Source organism: Scyliorhinus canicula, chromosome 21 (genome assembly GCF_902713615.1).
Source record: "Scyliorhinus canicula chromosome 21, sScyCan1.1, whole genome shotgun sequence".
NCBI lineage: Eukaryota > Metazoa > Chordata > Chondrichthyes > Carcharhiniformes > Scyliorhinidae > Scyliorhinus > Scyliorhinus canicula.
This window is the reverse complement of record NC_052166.1, coordinates 14,327,151-14,344,607: the sequence shown is the minus strand read 5'-3', so window position 1 is coordinate 14,344,607 and position 17,457 is coordinate 14,327,151. Positions and strand designations below refer to the sequence as shown.

The 17,457-nt window shown below is 51.6% G+C and overlaps 1 protein-coding gene across 4 annotated transcripts in view; it reads right to left on the bottom strand.

Moving 5' to 3' along the window:
* Positions 1-17,457, bottom strand: part of fbxw5 (F-box and WD repeat domain containing 5) — an 88,978-nt gene that overhangs the window by 10,039 nt on the left and 61,482 nt on the right. For all 4 annotated transcript variants that reach the window (XM_038781830.1, XM_038781833.1, XM_038781829.1 and 1 more), the window contains exon 6: positions 7,728-8,193. In XM_038781830.1, coding sequence (XP_038637758.1) covers positions 7,728-8,193 — 466 coding nt within the window. The remainder of the gene's footprint in view (positions 1-7,727; positions 8,194-17,457) is intronic.

Here is a 17,457-nt window from a genome sequence, read left to right as displayed (position 1 = left end):
CCGCTGTCCTGTTATATCCAACAGCACACCCCTCCTCCATCGCAGCTTCGCGATTCGCCAGATATTCAACAAAACCAACTCTGTTCCAGTCCTTTGCCCAACACCCGCCCAAACAACACAGACTTCAAAAATTAAAAACAAACAGTAAAAAAGGCCCTGTTCTATGTGAAAGAAAACAACGGCAATGTGAAATAAAAGGCGAGCAGAATGGGTAAATGAGTGTTTGAAAAAAAAAGGACAATTTGCAGATGAAGAGTTAAACCCAGATTTAAATATTGTTTATTTATTTTTACAGTTTATTAAAATGATGGGAATGGGTAACGATAATTAGGGGAAAGAGATTTGAGACACTGTCATTGCCTCCGTTGGAATGGAGAAAGGTGAGTTAATCCTTTGTTTAATTCTGCAGACTTTCGAGTGAATGCATGAGTAATGTATTGACATAGATCCTGCTGATACTGGGGTTGGTGGGACTTTCCTATGCGGAGATTAATAACATAAGAACATAAGAACTAGGAACAGGAGTAGGCCATCATTGATTCGATTGGGCCTGTATTCACTAGAGTTGAGAATGACGAGAGGAGATCTGATTAAAACATATAAAAATCTCTCAGGGCTGACAGACTAGATGCAGGGAGGATGCTTTCCCTGGTTGGGAAAATCTAGGACCAGGGGCACAGTCTCAGGATACGGGGTAGACTCTTTAGGACAGAGATATAGAAAGATTTCTTCACTCAGAGGGTAGTGACCTGTGGAATTCTCCACCACAGAAATCTGTGGAGGCCAAGTCACTGCATGTATTCAAGAAAAAGATAAATAATCTTTCAGATTTTAATGGCATCAAGGGGTATGGGGAGAAAGGCATGAGTTTGAGGACCAGCAATGATCATACTGAATGGTGGAGCAGGCTTGAAGGGCTGAATGGCCTCCTCCTGCTCCTATTTTCTAAGTTTGAGCTCAATTTGAATTGTTTCACAGCAGAGAGGAGCAATGAATAGTTCTTTCTTGGGCTGGAGTTTAGGGTTACCCCAGGGTTGGCGTTCGCACCTCTGCTCTTCCTGATGTTTATTAATGATCTAGATTTTTATATAGCAGTCCCTGCAAAGGCACTGCTCCCATCCATGTTAGCATTTATCAGGAAGAGGCAGCTTGGAATGGAAGAGGATCTCTGAGGATTTTCTTCATTAGGGGGTAACCGGAGCCAGATTACCAATAGGATAATCCTATTGAGGCTTCAGGGATGCTGCAAGGCCCTAAACATCGATTTTCACAGCTGTGAGAATGGGAAAAGGTGACATTGCCTGGGGCTGGCACCATGATGGTCAACAGCGACAGTCACCTGACAACAGGCACCAACACTGAAAAAAACCCACTTCACATGGGGCACTTGTGACAGACGGGTTGGCCATCAGTAAGAGCAACAATGCAACACTCTTCCCATCCCCAGGAGATTTCATTTGCTGCAGCTCCATCAACTGAGACAAATGGAAGAATCCGGAACACAAAGACTTTGGTGTCCGGGGACAATTTCAAAATGTGCGGGTGACACGCAACTTGGAAATGTTGTGAACGGAAAAACGACTGAAGGGGTTAATCATAGGAACAGTTGAAGGCAACTCAGCAGCGACATGCAACAGGATCAGAAGAAGCGGAGACAAAGCAAGCCACAAAGACCCTCAATGGGCGTGGAAACAAAGAGCCAAGACTATCCAATCAGCAGGAACGAGCCTGGTAAACATGAAGCCAGGACATAAGGAACGTGTTTGCAATCGTGAAAACTGATATGAATTGAACTGTATAATCCTAGCCTATGACAAACTGTACATTGTATAACCGTATTGTGTGATATAGAACATGAGCTTACAGCTGAGTGTAAAATCAGAGGACCTACTTAGACTGCCTACGTGTCCCAATGGTTTAGCACAGTGGGCTAAGACAGCTGGCTTGTAATGCAGAACAAGGCCAGCAGTACCGGTTCAGTTCCCGTACTAGCCTCCCCGAACAGGCGGAGAATGTGGCGACTAGGGGCTTTTCACAGTAACTTTATTGAAGCCTACTTGTGACAATAAGTGATTATTATTATTATTACCAGTGATCTGGAGCAAAGGGACCTGGATGTTGATACAGACGAACCTAATCAGTGAGTAGGTGCTGGGAACTCCACATCGCAACAGGCCTTGGGAGTGGGTGGCAACACATGTGCAATCCAGTGCTGAGGCAATTTCTCAAGTCAAGGGTGGGCCAAATGTACGTGTAAAAAATGGTTAAGGAGGAGAGAGGAGGATGGAAAGACACGCCAAGTGGAATGAGGATTGCGATTCTCAGACTTTAAGAAAAGAGGTCTTGGGGGAGGGGGGGGGGGGGGAGGGTGAAAGCTAATATGGCAAGGTGGAATGAATGTGTTATCATAGAAAATACAGCACAGAACAGGCCCTTCGGCCCACAGTGTTGTGCCGAACATTTGTCCTAGATTAAGAACAAATCTACACCCCAACATTCTACCGTAATCCATGTACCTATCCAATAGCCGCTTGAAGGTCCCTAATGTTTCCGACTCAACTACTCACAGGCAGTGCATCCCATGCCCCCACTACTCTCTCTGGGTAAAGAACTCTCTGACATCCCCCCTATATCTTCCACCATTCACCTTAAATTTATGTCCCCTTGTAATGGTTTGTTCCACACGAGGAAAAAGTCTCTGACTGTCTACTCTATCTATTCCCCTGATCATCTTATAAACCTCTATCAAGTCGCCCCTCCTCATTCTCCTCCATTCTAATGAGAAAAGGCCTAGCACCCTCAACCTTTCCTCGTAAGACCTACTCTCCATTCCAGGCAACATCCTGGTAAATCACCTTTGCACTTTTTTCAAAGCTTCCACATCCTTCCTAAAACGAGGCGACCAGAACTGCACACAGTACTCCAAATGTGGCCTTACCAAGGTTTTGTACAGCTGCATCATCACCTTATGGCTCTTAAATTCAATCCCTCTGCTAATGAACGCTAGCACACCATAGGCCTTCTTCACAGATCTATCCACTTCAGAGGCAACTTTCAAAGCAACTTTCAAAGAACATAGACCCCAAGATCTCTCTGCTCCTCCACATTGCCAAGAACCCTACCGTTTACCTTGTATTCCTCATTCATATTTGTCCTTCCAAAATGGACAACCTCACACTTTTCAGGGTGAAACTCCATCTGCCACTTCTCAGCCCAGCTCTGCATTCTATCTGTGTCTCTTTGCAGCCAACAGCCCTCCTCACTATGCACAACTCCACCAATCTTTGTATCGTCTGCAAATTTACTGACCCACCCTTCAACTCCCTCATCCAAGTAATTAATGAAAATCACAAACAGCAGAGGACCCAGAACTGGGGCGGAATTCTCCGACCCCCCGCAGGGTCGGAGAATCGCCCGGGGCCTTCGTAAATCCCGCCCCCGCAGTGGCCGGAATTCTCTGCCACCCGGGAATCTGCGGGTGCGGCAATTGCGCCCCGCCCGTAGGCGGGCCCCCGCGGCGATTCTCCGGCCCTCAATGGGCCGAAATCCCGCTGCTGTCAGGCTTCTCCCTCCGACGTGGTTTAAACCACCTCTGTGTCGGCGGGAGCAGGTGGCACGAGCGGGCCCCGGGGTCCTGGGGGGGGGGGGGGGGGCACGGGGTGATCGGACTCTGGGGGGTGCCCCCACGGTGGCCTGGCCCGCGATCAGGGCCCACCGATCGGCGGGTGGGCCTGTGCCGTGGGGGCACTCTTTTTCTTCCGCCGCCGCCATGGCCTCCACCATGGCGGAGGTGGAAGAGACCCCCTCCACCGTGCATGGGCCGGTGGTGACATCAGCGGCCTCTGACGCTCCGGCGCATGCGCGGACCCACGCCGACCGGTGAAGGGCTTTCGGCCAGCACGGACGCCGGTCGGCGTGGCACCAAAGGCCGTTGGCGCCAGTTGGTGGAGCGGGAGCCACTCCGGCGCGGGCCTAGCCCCTAAAGGTGCAGAGAATTCCGCACCTTTGGGGAGGCCTGACGCCGGAGTGTTTGGCGCCACTCCGCTACACCGGGACCCCACGCCCCGCCGGGTAGGGGAGAATACCGCCCCTGATCCCTGCGGTACGCCACTGGTAACTGGGCTCCAGGCTGAATATTTGCCATCCACCACCACTCTGTGACTTCTATCAGTTAGCCAGTTCGTTATCCGATTGGCCAAATTTTCCACTATCCCATGCCTCCTTACTTTCTGCGTAAGCCTACCGTGGGGAACCTTATCAAATGCCTTACTAAAATCCATGTACACTACATCCAGTGCATTACCTTCATCCACATGCTTCGTCACCTCCTCAAAGAATTCAGTAAGACTTGTGAGGCAAGACCTACCCCTCACAAATCCGTGCTGACTATCCCTAATCAAGCAGTGTCTTTCCAGATGCTCAAAAATCCTATCCCTCAGTACCCTTTTAATTACTTTGCCAACCACCGAAGTAAGACTAACTGGCCTGTAATTCCCAGGGTTATCCCTATTCCCTTTTTTGAACAGGGGCACTACATTTGCTACTCTCCAATACCCTGGTACCACCCCTGTTGACAGTGAGGACAAAAAGATCATTGTCAACGGCTCTGCAATTTGATCTCTTGCTTCCCATAGAATCCTTGGATATATCCCGTCAGGCCCGGGGGACTTGTCTATCCTCAAGTTTTTCAAAATGCCCAACACATATACTGAGATACAGGCTACTAGACTAGAAAGGCTTGAGGTTCATAAGGAGGAGGTGTTAGTAATTCTGGAAAGTGTTAAAATAGATAAGTCCCCTGGGCCAGATGGTATTTATCCTAGGATTCTCTGGGAAGCTAGGGAGGAGATTGCTGAGCCTTTGGCTTTGATCTTTAAGTCATCTTTGTCTACAGGAATAGTGCCAGAAGACTGGAGGATAGCAAAAGAAGGCGCACGGTGTGTTAGCTTTTATTGGTAGAGGAATTTAGTTTCGGAGCCATGAGGTCATGTTGCAGTTGTACAAAACTCTGGTGCGGCCGCATCTGGAGTATTGCGTGCAATTCTGGTCGCCGCATTATAGGAAGGATACTGTGGAAGCATTGAAAAGGGTGCAGAGGAGATTTACCAGGATGTTGCCTGGTATGGAGGTAAGATCTTTTGAGGAAAGGCTAAGGGACTTGAGGCTGTTTTCATTAGAGAGAAGAAGGTTAAGAGGTGACTTAATTGAGGCATACAAGATGATCAGAGGATTAGATAGGGTGGACAGTGAGAGCCTTTTTCCTCGGATGGTAATGTCTAGTATGAGGGGACATAGCTTTAAATTGAGGGGAGATAGATATAGGACAATTGTCAGAGGTACGTTCTTTACTCAGAGAGTAGTAAGGGCGTGGAATGCCCTGCCTGCAACAGTAGTGGACTCGCCAACACTAAGGGCATTCAGATGGTCATTGGATAGGCATATGGACGATAAGGGATAGTGTAGAGGGACTTTAGAGGGATTTCACAGGTTGGCGCAACATTGAGGGCTGAAGGGCCTGTACTGCGCTGTAATGTCCTATGTTCTATGAAGATTTGACATTGTGCTGGTGTGCAGACTCAGGAATCCAGGGAAACTAAGGGGACGTCCCACTGAAATCGGGACTGGAGGCCTCTCCTGGCATTCCCGGCGGTCATTATGGTTCGCGAAGATTGAACAAGATCACGTGAGACGTTGGGATCTGGATACCGCCCACGATGGGCATGACCCAAACTCGCAGAGTTAAGCGAGTTTAAAAACTCTGCCGCACTAGATCAAACCTGCTCCTGAGAATACAGCAAAATATAGATAGATTGGAGAGTTGGGCAGAGAAATGGCAGATGGAGTTCAATCCAGGCAAATGTGAGGTTATGCATTTTGGAAGATCAAATTCAAGAGCGGACTATACGGTCAATGGAAGAGTCCTGGGGAAAATTGATGTACATAGAGATCTGGGAGTTCAGGTCCATTGTACCCTGAAGGTGGCAACGCAGGTCGATAGAGTGGTCAAGAAGGCATACAGCATGCTTGCCTTCATCAGACGGGGTATTGAGTACAAGAGTCGGCAGGTCATGTTACAGTTGTATAGGACTTTGGTTAGGCCACATTTGGAATACTGCGTGCAGTTCTGGTCACCACATTACCAGAAGGATGTGGATGCTTTAGAGAGGGTGCAGAGGAGGTTCACCAGGATGTTGTCTAGCTATGAAGAAAGGTTGAGTAGATTAGGATTGTTTTCGTTGGAAAGACGGAGGTTGAGGGGGGACCTGATTGAGGTCTACAAAATTATGAGAGGTATGGACAGGGTGGATAGCAACTAGCTTTTTCCGAGAGTGGGGGTGTTAATTACAAGGGATCACGATTTTAAGTTGAGAGGGGGAAAGTTTAAGGGAGATGTGAGTGTAAAGTTTTTACGCAGAGGGTGGTGGGTGCCTGGAACACTTTACCAGCAGAGGTGGTAGAGGCGGGCACGATAGCATCATTTAAGATGCATCTAGACAGGTATATGAACGGCGGAGAACAGAGGGAAGTAGATCCTTGGAAAATAGGCGACAGGTTTAGATAAAGGATCTGGATCGGCGCAGGCTGAGAGGGGCGAAGGGCCTGTTCCTGTGCTGTAATTTTCTTTGTTCTTGTTCTTATTTTTTGGGGATCTGCCGGCCTTGCCGAGGAGACCCCAGCCTGGTGCCGATTGGTACTGGTCCCCACACTCGGGAACCAGGTGCATCGGCACTTGTGGGGGGGGGGGGGGGGGGGGTCTCCCAGGTGATTGGAGGCGCAGGTGGCTGGTATCTGGGCTGGGTGACACCCTGGTACTGCTGATGCCACTTGGGCACTTTGGTACTGCCAGCCTGGCACCCATGCAGTGCCACTAGTCAACCAGGCTCGAGGACCCCTACCAACAGGTTGGTGGGGTCATTGGGGGCGGGGGGGGGGGGAGGGGGGGGGGGGTCCCAGGGGCGTGCTGTGGCTGCTCTCTGGAGCTCTTACCTGCATTTTCTGCACTGAAGTGTAGCCTGGGCGGGGGCGTTCCCCATTGAGGCCCGAAAGAAAAACTGAGTGCCGTTAGATAGCAGGCTTGAACGCAGAAAAGATCCTCGGGAATGGTTCAACAGATGAGGACGTAGTTTGATTGGGACTGTTTTTCTTGGAGAAGAGAAGGTTCGGAGGAGGTTTGGCAGGTTTTCAAAACCTTGGGGGGCTGGGACAGAGTCGATGGGGAGAAACTGTCCCCATTGGTGGAAGGATTAAGAACCAGAGGACACAGAGTGAAGGTAATTGGCAAAAGAAGCATCAGCAACATGAAGAAAAAATGTTTTTCGCACCGTTGAGTGGTTGGGATCTACTGCCTGACAATGTGGTGGAGGCAGATTCGATTGTGGAGAATTGGATAATTACCTGAAGACAATGCTGGACAATGATGCTAAGTGAATTGTTCTTGCACATCGCTGGCACAGACAAGGCAGCCTGACTGGCCTCTTCCTGTGCTGCAACTACTCTACCATTCTTTACAACTCTCCACCAATCGCCCTCGCCCTTTAAAATCTACCTCAGTGGCTCTAACGACTCTTAGGTAGCTTGGAGTCAAACTTTACTTGTAATTAAACGTTACAAGACGAGAGCAATTATCATTAAAGATGCAAGTTGTGGTTATCACAGTTCTGACACCAACAGCAGTCATGTTAAGTGCATTATTAACAGGGAACCTTGCCTTGGTACTTGGTGCTTACCAATCTGATGGGGAGTGTAGGTAAGGACTCCTGTGGTGAAGATCAAGTATTTCTTGTCTTGCGTTGTTTGCTGTTCTGACAGGAGGGCCGTATCCGCTGGCTTCGTCTTGGCTTGTAGAAAAAGTTGTGCCACTCTGGCTTCTATTTGCTTTTCATCCATCAGGGGTTGTTCCCCGGCAGAGATCACATTCCCCTCCCTCTGCCCACTGTCCAGACTACTCACCCTCGCCTCGTCTGGCTTCTCACTCCTCTGCTTCAACTTGCTGCAAACATCGCCCTCATTGTCACTGCCCAGGTCAAACACGCGGGGGGCCAGGCGACTCAGCTCTTCCTCAGAGTCCAGCAGTAGGTCAGGGCTGTCGTGCCGGCTGCAATCTGCCACCATAACCGTACGAATGGTGCTTGCGTTCAAATTCTGCAACTGGAACAGTCTCTTCACCACGTTGATATTTTCCGATTCGATGTCCTACAGTGAGGGCAAATGAATTGATGAACCATTAGACATGACATAAATACTTCACAGTCCGTCCAGTCCCAATGGCAACCACTATCACCCTAACGCTACAGCCCAGTCCCAATGGCAACCACTATCACCCTAACGCTACAGCCCAGTCCCAATGACAACCACTATCACCCTAACGCTACAGCCCAGTCCCAATGTCAACCACTATCACCCTAACGCTACAGCCCAGTCCCAATGTCAACCACTATCACCCTAACTCTACAGCCCAGTCCCAATGGCAACCACTATCACCCTAACGCTACAGCCCAGTTCCAATGGCAACCACTATCACCCTAACGCTACAGCCCAGTCCCAATGGCAACCACTATCACCCTAACGCTACAGCCCAGTCCCAATGGCAACTACTATCACCCTAACGCAACAGCCCAGTCCCAATGGCAACCACTATCACCCTAACGCTACAGCCCAGTCCCAATGGCAACCACTATCACCCTAATGCTACAGCCCAGTCCCAATGGCAACCACTATCACCCTAATGCTACAGCCCAGTCCCAATGGCAACCACTATCACCCTAACGCTACAGCCCAGTCCCAATGGCAACCACTATCACCCTAACGCTACAGCCCAGTCCCAATGACAACCACTATCACCCTAACGCTACAGCCCAGTCCCAATGTCAACCACTATCACCCTAACGCTACAGCCCAGTCCCAATGTCAACCACTATCACCCTAACTCTACAGCCCAGTCCCAATGGCAACCACTATCACCCTAACGCTACAGCCCAGTTCCAATGGCAACCACTATCACCCTAACGCTACAGCCCAGTCCCAATGGCAACCACTATCACCCTAACGCTACAGCCCAGTCCCAATGGCAACTACTATCACCCTAACGCAACAGCCCAGTCCCAATGGCAACCACTATCACCCTAACGCTACAGCCCAGTCCCAATGGCAACCACTATCACCCTAACGCTACAGCCCAGTCCCAATGGCAACTACTATCACCCTAACGCTACAGCGCAGTCCCAATGGCAACTACTATCACCCTAACGCTACAGCCCAGTCCCAATGGCAACTACTATCACCCTAACGCTACAGCCCAGTCCCAATGGCAACCACCATCACCCTAATGCTACAGCCCAGTCCCAATGGCAACCACTATCACCCTAACGCTACAGCCCAGCCCCAATGGCAACCACTATCACCCTAACGCTACAGCGCAGTCCCAATAGCAACTACTATCACCCTAACGCTACAGCCCAGTTCCAATGGCAACTACTATCACCCTAACGCTATAGCCCAGTCCCAATGGCAACCACTATCACCCTAACGCTACAGCCCACTCCCAATGGCAACTACTATCACCCTAACGCTATAGCCCAGTCCCAATAGCAACCACTATCACCCTAACGCTATAGCCCAGTCCCAATGGCAACCACTATCACCCTAACGCTACAGCCCACTCCCAATGGCAACCACTATCACCCTAACGCTACAGCCCAGCCCCAATGGCAACCACTATCACCCTAACGCTACAGCCCACTCCCAATGGCAACCACTATCACCCTAACGCTACAGCCCAGTCCCAATAGCAACTACTATCACCCTAACGCTACAGCCCAGTTCCAATGGCAACTACTATCACCCTAACGCTACAGCCCAGTCCCAATAGCAACCACTATCACCCTAACGCAATAGCCCAGTCCCAATGGCAACCACTATCACCCTAACGCTACAGCCCAGTCCCAATGGCAACCACTATCACCCTAACGCTACAGCCCAGTCCCAATGGCAACCACTATCACCCTAACGCTACAGCCCAGTCCCAATGGCAACCACTATCACCCTAACGCTACAGCCCAGTCCCAATGGCAACTACTATCACCCTAACGCTACAGTCCAGTCCCAATGGCAACCACTATCACCCTAACGCTACAGCCCAGTCCCAATGGCAACCACTATCACCCTAACGCTACAGCCCAGTCCCAATGGCAACCACTATCACCCTAACGCTACAGCCCAGTCCCAATGGCAACCACTATCACCCTAACGCTACAGCCCACTCCCAATGGCAACTACTATCACCCTAACGCTACAGCCCAGTCCCAATGGCAACCACTATCACCCTAACGCTACAGCCCAGTCCCAATGGCAACCACTATCACCCTAACGCTACAGCCCAGTCCCAATGGCAACCACTATCACCCTAACGCTACAGCCCAGTCCCAATGGCAACCACTATCACCCTAACGCTACAGCCCAGTCCCAATGGCAACCACTATCACCCTAACGCTACAGCCCAGTCCCAATGGCAACCACTATCACCCTAACGCTACAGCCCACTCCCAATGGCAACTACTATCACCCTAACGCTACAGCCCACTCCCAAAGGCAACTACTATCACCCTAACGCTACAGCCCAGTCCCAATGGCAACCACTATCACCCTAACGCTACAGCCCAGTCCCAATGGCAACCACTATCACCCTAACGCTACAGCCCAGTCCCAATGGCAACCACTATCACCCTAACGCTACAGCCCAGTTCCAATGGCAACCACTATCACCCTAACGCTACAGCCCAGTCCCAATGGCAACCACTATCACCCTAACGCTACAGCCCAGTCCCAATGGCAACTACTATCACCCTAACGCAACAGCCCAGTCCCAATGGCAACCACTATCACCCTAACGCTACAGCCCAGTCCCAATGGCAACCACTATCACCCTAACGCTACAGCCCAGTCCCAATGGCAACCACCATCACCCTAATGCTACAGCCCAGTCCCAATGGCAACCACTATCACCCTAACGCTACAGCGCAGTCCCAATAGCAACCACTATCACCCTAACGCTACAGCCCAGTCCCAATGGCAACCACTATCATCCTAATGCTACAGCCCAGTCCCAATGGCAACCACTATCACCCTAACACTACAGCCCAGTTCCAATGGCAACCACTATCACCCTAACGCTATAGCCCAGTCCCAATGGCAACCACTATCACCCTAACGCTACAGCCCACTCCCAATGGCAACCACTATCACCCTAACGCTACAGCCCACTCCCAATGGCAACCACTATCACCCTAACGCTACAGCCCAGTCCCAATGGCAACTACTATCACCCTAACGCTACAGCCCAGTCCCAATGGCAACCACTATCACCCTAACGCTACAGCCCAGTCCCAATGGCAACCACTATCACCCTAACGCTACAGCCCACTCCCAATGGCAACCACTATCACCCTAACGCTACAGCCAAGTCCCAATGGCAACCACTATCACCCTAACGCTACAGCCCAGTCCCAATGGACACGACTATCACCCTAACGCTACAGCCCAGTCCCAATGGCAACCACTATCACCCTAACGCTACAGCCCAGTCCCAATGGCAACCACTATCACCCTAACGCTACAGCCCAGTCCCAATGGACACGACTATCACCCTAACGCTACAGCCCAGTCCCAATGGCAACCACTATCACCCTAACGCTACAGCCCAGTCCCAATGGCAACTACTATCACCCTAACGCTACAGTCCAGTCCCAATGGCAACCACTATCACCCTAACGCTACAGCCCAGTCCCAATGGCAACCACTATCACCCTAACGCTACAGCCCAGTCCCAATGGCAACTACTATCACCCTAACGCTACAGCCCAGTCCCAATGGCAACTACTATCACCCTAACGCTACAGCCCAGTCCCAATGGCAACCACTATCACCCTAACGCTACAGCCCAGTCCCAATGGCAACCACTATCACCCTAACGCTACAGCCCAGTCCCAATGGCAACCACTATCACCCTAACGCTATAGCCCAGTCCCAATGGCAACTACTATCACCCTAACGCTACAGCCCAGTCCCAATGGCAACCACTATCACCCTAACGCTACAGCCCACTCCCAATGACAACCACTATCACCCTAACGCTACAGCCCAGTCCCAATGGCAACCACTATCACCCTAACGCTACAGCCCAGTCCCAATGGCAACCACTATCACCCTAACGCTACAGCCCAGTCCCAATGGCAACTACTATCACCCTAACGCTACAGCCCAGTCCCAATGGCAACCACTATCACCCTAACGCTACAGCCCAGTCCCAATGGCAACTACTATCACCCGAACGCTACAGCCCAGTCCCAATGCCAACCACTATCACCCTAACACTACAGCCCAGTCCCAATGGCAACCACTATCACCCTAACGTTACAGCCCAGTCCCAATGGCAACCACTATCACCCTAACGCTACAGCCCAGTCCCAATGACAACCACTATCACCCTAACGCTACAGCCCAGTCCCAATGGCAACCACTATCACCCTAACGCTACAGCCCAGTCCCAATGGCAACCACTATCACCCTAACGCTACAGCCCAGTCCCAATGGCAACCACTATCACCCTAACGCTACAGCCCAGTCCCAATGGCAACCACTATCACCCTAACGCTACAGCCCAGTCCCAATGGCAACCACTATCACCCTAACGCTACAGCCCAGTCCCAATGGCAACCACTATCACCCTAACGCTACAGCCCAGTCCCAATGGCAACCACTATCACCCTAACGCTACAGCCCACTCCCAATGGCAACTACTATCACCCTAACGCTACAGCCCACTCCCAAAGGCAACTACTATCACCCTAACGCTACAGCCCAGTCCCAATGGCAACCACTATCACCCTAACGCTACAGCCCAGTCCCAATGGCAACCACTATCACCCTAACGCTACAGCCCAGTCCCAATGGCAACCACTATCACCCTAACGCTACAGCCCAGTTCCAATGGCAACCACTATCACCCTAACGCTACAGCCCAGTCCCAATGGCAACCACTATCACCCTAACGCTACAGCCCAGTCCCAATGGCAACTACTATCACCCTAACGCAACAGCCCAGTCCCAATGGCAACCACTATCACCCTAACGCTACAGCCCAGTCCCAATGGCAACCACTATCACCCTAACGCTACAGCCCAGTCCCAATGGCAACCACCATCACCCTAATGCTACAGCCCAGTCCCAATGGCAACCACTATCACCCTAACGCTACAGCGCAGTCCCAATAGCAACCACTATCACCCTAACGCTACAGCCCAGTTCCAATGGCAACCACTATCACCCTAACGCTACAGCCCACTCCCAATGGCAACCACTATCACCCTAACGCTACAGCCCACTCCCAATGGCAACCACTATCACCCTAACGCTACAGCCCAGTCCCAATAGCAACTACTATCACCCTAACGCTACAGCCCAGTTCCAATGGCAACTACTATCACCCTAACGCTACAGCGCAGTCCCAATAGCAACTACTATCACCCTAACGCTACAGCCCAGTCCCAATAGCAACTACTATCACCCTAACGCTACAGCCCAGTTCCAATGGCAACCACTATCACCCTAACACTACAGCCCAGTTCCAATGGCAACCACTATCACCCTAACGCTATAGCCCAGTCCCAATGGCAACCACTATCACCCTAACGCTACAGCCCACTCCCAATGGCAACCACTATCACCCTAACGCTACAGCCCACTCCCAATGGCAACCACTATCACCCTAACGCTACAGCCCAGTCCCAATGGCAACTACTATCACCCTAACGCTACAGCCCAGTCCCAATGGCAACCACTATCACCCTAACGCTACAGCCCAGTCCCAATGGCAACCACTATCACCCTAACGCTACAGCCCACTCCCAATGGCAACCACTATCACCCTAACGCTACAGCCAAGTCCCAATGGCAACCACTATCACCCTAACGCTACAGCCCAGTCCCAATGGACACGACTATCACCCTAACGCTACAGCCCAGTCCCAATGGCAACCACTATCACCCTAACGCTACAGCCCAGTCCCAATGGCAACCACTATCACCCTAACGCTACAGCCCAGTCCCAATGGACACGACTATCACCCTAACGCTACAGCCCAGTCCCAATGGCAACCACTATCACCCTAACGCTACAGCCCAGTCCCAATGGCAACTACTATCACCCTAACGCTACAGTCCAGTCCCAATGGCAACCACTATCACCCTAACGCTACAGCCCAGTCCCAATGGCAACCACTATCACCCTAACGCTACAGCCCAGTCCCAATGGCAACCACTATCACCCTAACGCTACAGCCCAGTCCCAATGGCAACTACTATCACCCTAACGCTACAGCCCAGTCCCAATGGCAACTACTATCACCCTAACGCTACAGCCCAGTCCCAATGGCAACCACTATCACCCTAACGCTACAGCCCAGTCCCAATGGCAACCACCATCACCCTAACGCTACAGCCCAGTCCCAATGGCAACCACTATCACCCTAACGCTATAGCCCAGTCCCAATGGCAACTACTATCACCCTAACGCTACAGCCCAGTCCCAATGGCAACCACTATCACCCTAACGCTACAGCCCACTCCCAATGACAACCACTATCACCCTAACGCTACAGCCCAGTCCCAATGGCAACCACTATCACCCTAACGCTACAGCCCAGTCCCAATGGCAACCACTATCACCCTAACGCTACAGCCCAGTCCCAATGGCAACTACTATCACCCTAACGCTACAGCCCAGTCCCAATGGCAACCACTATCACCCTAACGCTACAGCCCAGTCCCAATGGCAACTACTATCACCCGAACGCTACAGCCCAGTCCCAATGCCAACCACTATCACCCTAACACTACAGCCCAGTCCCAATGGCAACCACTATCACCCTAACGTTACAGCCCAGTCCCAATGGCAACCACTATCACCCTAACGCTACAGCCCAGTCCCAATGGCAACCACTATCACCCTAACGCTACAGCCCAGTCCCAATGACAACCACTATCACCCTAACGCTATAGCCCAGTCCCAATGGCAACCACTATCACCCTAACGCTACAGCCCAGTCCCAATGGCAACTACTATCACCCTAACACTACAGCCCAGTCCCAATGGCAACCACTATCACCCTAACACTACAGCCCAGTCCCAATGACAACCACTATCACCCTAACGCTACAGCCCAGTCCCAATGGCAACCACTATCACCCTAACGCTACAGCCCAGTCCCAATGGCAACCACTATCACCCTAACGCTACAGCCCACTCCCAATGGCAACTACTATCACCCTAACGCTACAGCCCAGTCCCAATGGCAACCACTGTCACCCTAACGCTACAGCCCAGTCCCAATGGCAACCACTATCACCCTAACGCTATAGCCCAGTCCCAATGGCAACTACTATCACCCTAACGCTACAGCCCAGTCCCAATGGCAACCACTATCACCCTAACGCTACAGCCCACTCCCAATGACAACCACTATCACCCTAACGCTACAGCCCAGTCCCAATGGCAACCACTATCACCCTAACACTACAGCCCAGTCCCAATGGCAACCACTATCACCCTAACGCTACAGCCCAGTCCCAATGGCAACCACTATCACCCTAACGCTACAGCCCAGTCCCAATGGCAACCACTATCACCCTAACGCTACAGCCCAGTCCCAATGGCAACCACTATCACCCTAACGCTACAGCCCAGTCCCAATGCCAACCACTATCACCCTAACACTACAGCCCAGTCCCAATGGCAACCACTATCACCCTAACGCTACAGCCCAGTCCCAATGGCAACCACTATCACCCTAATGTTACAGCCCAGTCCCAATGGCAACCACTATCACCCTAACGCTACAGCCCAGTCCCAATGACAACCACTATCACCCTAACGCTACAGCCCACTCCCAATGGCAACCACTATCACCCTAACGCTACAGCCCAGTCCCAATGGCAACTACTATCACCCTAACACTACAGCCCAGTCCCAATGGCAACCACTATCACCCTAATGTTACAGCCCAGTCCCAATGGCAACCACTATCACCCTAACGCTACAGCCCAGTCCCAATGGCAACCACTATCACCCTAACGCTACAGCCCAGTCCTAATGGCAGCTACTATCACCCTAACACTCCAGCCCTGTCCCAATGGCAACCACTATCACCCTAACGCTACAGTCCAGTCCCAATGGCAACCACTATCACCCTAACGCTACAGCCCAGTCCCAATGGCAACCACTATCACCCTAACGCTACAGCCCAGTCCCAATGGCAACCACTATCACCCTAACGCTACAGCCCAATCCCAATGGCAACCACTATCACCCTAACGCTACAGCCCAATCCCAATGGCAACTACTATCACCCTAACGCTACAGCCCAGTCAAAACAAACCACTATGGGAAATGCAACACATCCTGTTGCATTGATGGGGGACGGGAGAGTTAAGATGGCAGATCTCGGAGAGCTGATCAGAACTGGAAGTAATTGGAACTGAACAGCTCATAAACAACCACCAATAAGGAGGTCAGTCAGGATAAATGTGGAAGCGAATAGGGAATGCCAGCACCTCTGTTATATGGCTAAGCACTGGCGAACACAGGGGTACAGCACTAATGGGTAAAGAGGAGGGCACACAGGCTGTCTTCAGGGAGGATGGAGGCATGACAGGACACAGAGGGTCCAAGTGTTGAGGATGGAGGTGTCGAGGGACAGAGGGTCCGAGTGTAGGGAATGGAGGTATCGAAGGACAGAGGGTCCGAGTGTTGAGGATGGAGGTATCGAGTGACAGAGGGTCAGAGTGTAGGGAATGGAGGTATCGAAGGACAGAGGGTCCGAGTGTTGAGGATGGAAGTATCGAGGGAGAGTGGGTCCGAGTATAGAGGATGGAGGTATTGAGGGACAGAGGGTCCGAGTGTTGAGGATGGAGGTATAGAGGGACAGAGGGTCAGTGTTGAGGATGGAGGTATCGAGGGACAGAGGGTCCGAGTGTTGAGGATGGAGGTATCGAGGGACAGAGGGTTCGAGTGTAGAGGATGGCGGTATCGAGGGACAGAGGGTCCGAGTGTTGAGGATGGAGGTATAGAGGGAGAGAGGGTCCGAGTGTTGAGGATGGAGGTATCGAGGGACAGAGGGTTCGAGTGTAGAGGATGGCGGTATCGAGGGACAGAGGGTCCGAGTGTTGAGGATGGAGGTATCGAGGGACAGAGGGTTCGAGTGTAGAGGATGGAGGTATCGAGGGACAGAGGGTCCGAGTGTTGAGGATGGAGGTATAGAGGGACAGAGGGTCCGAGTGTTGAGCATGGAGGTATCGAGGGACAGAGGGTCCGAGTGTTGAGGATGGAGGTATCGAGGGACAGAGGGTCCGAGTGTTGAGGATGGAGGTATAGAGGGACAGAGGGTCCGAGTGTTGAGGATGGAG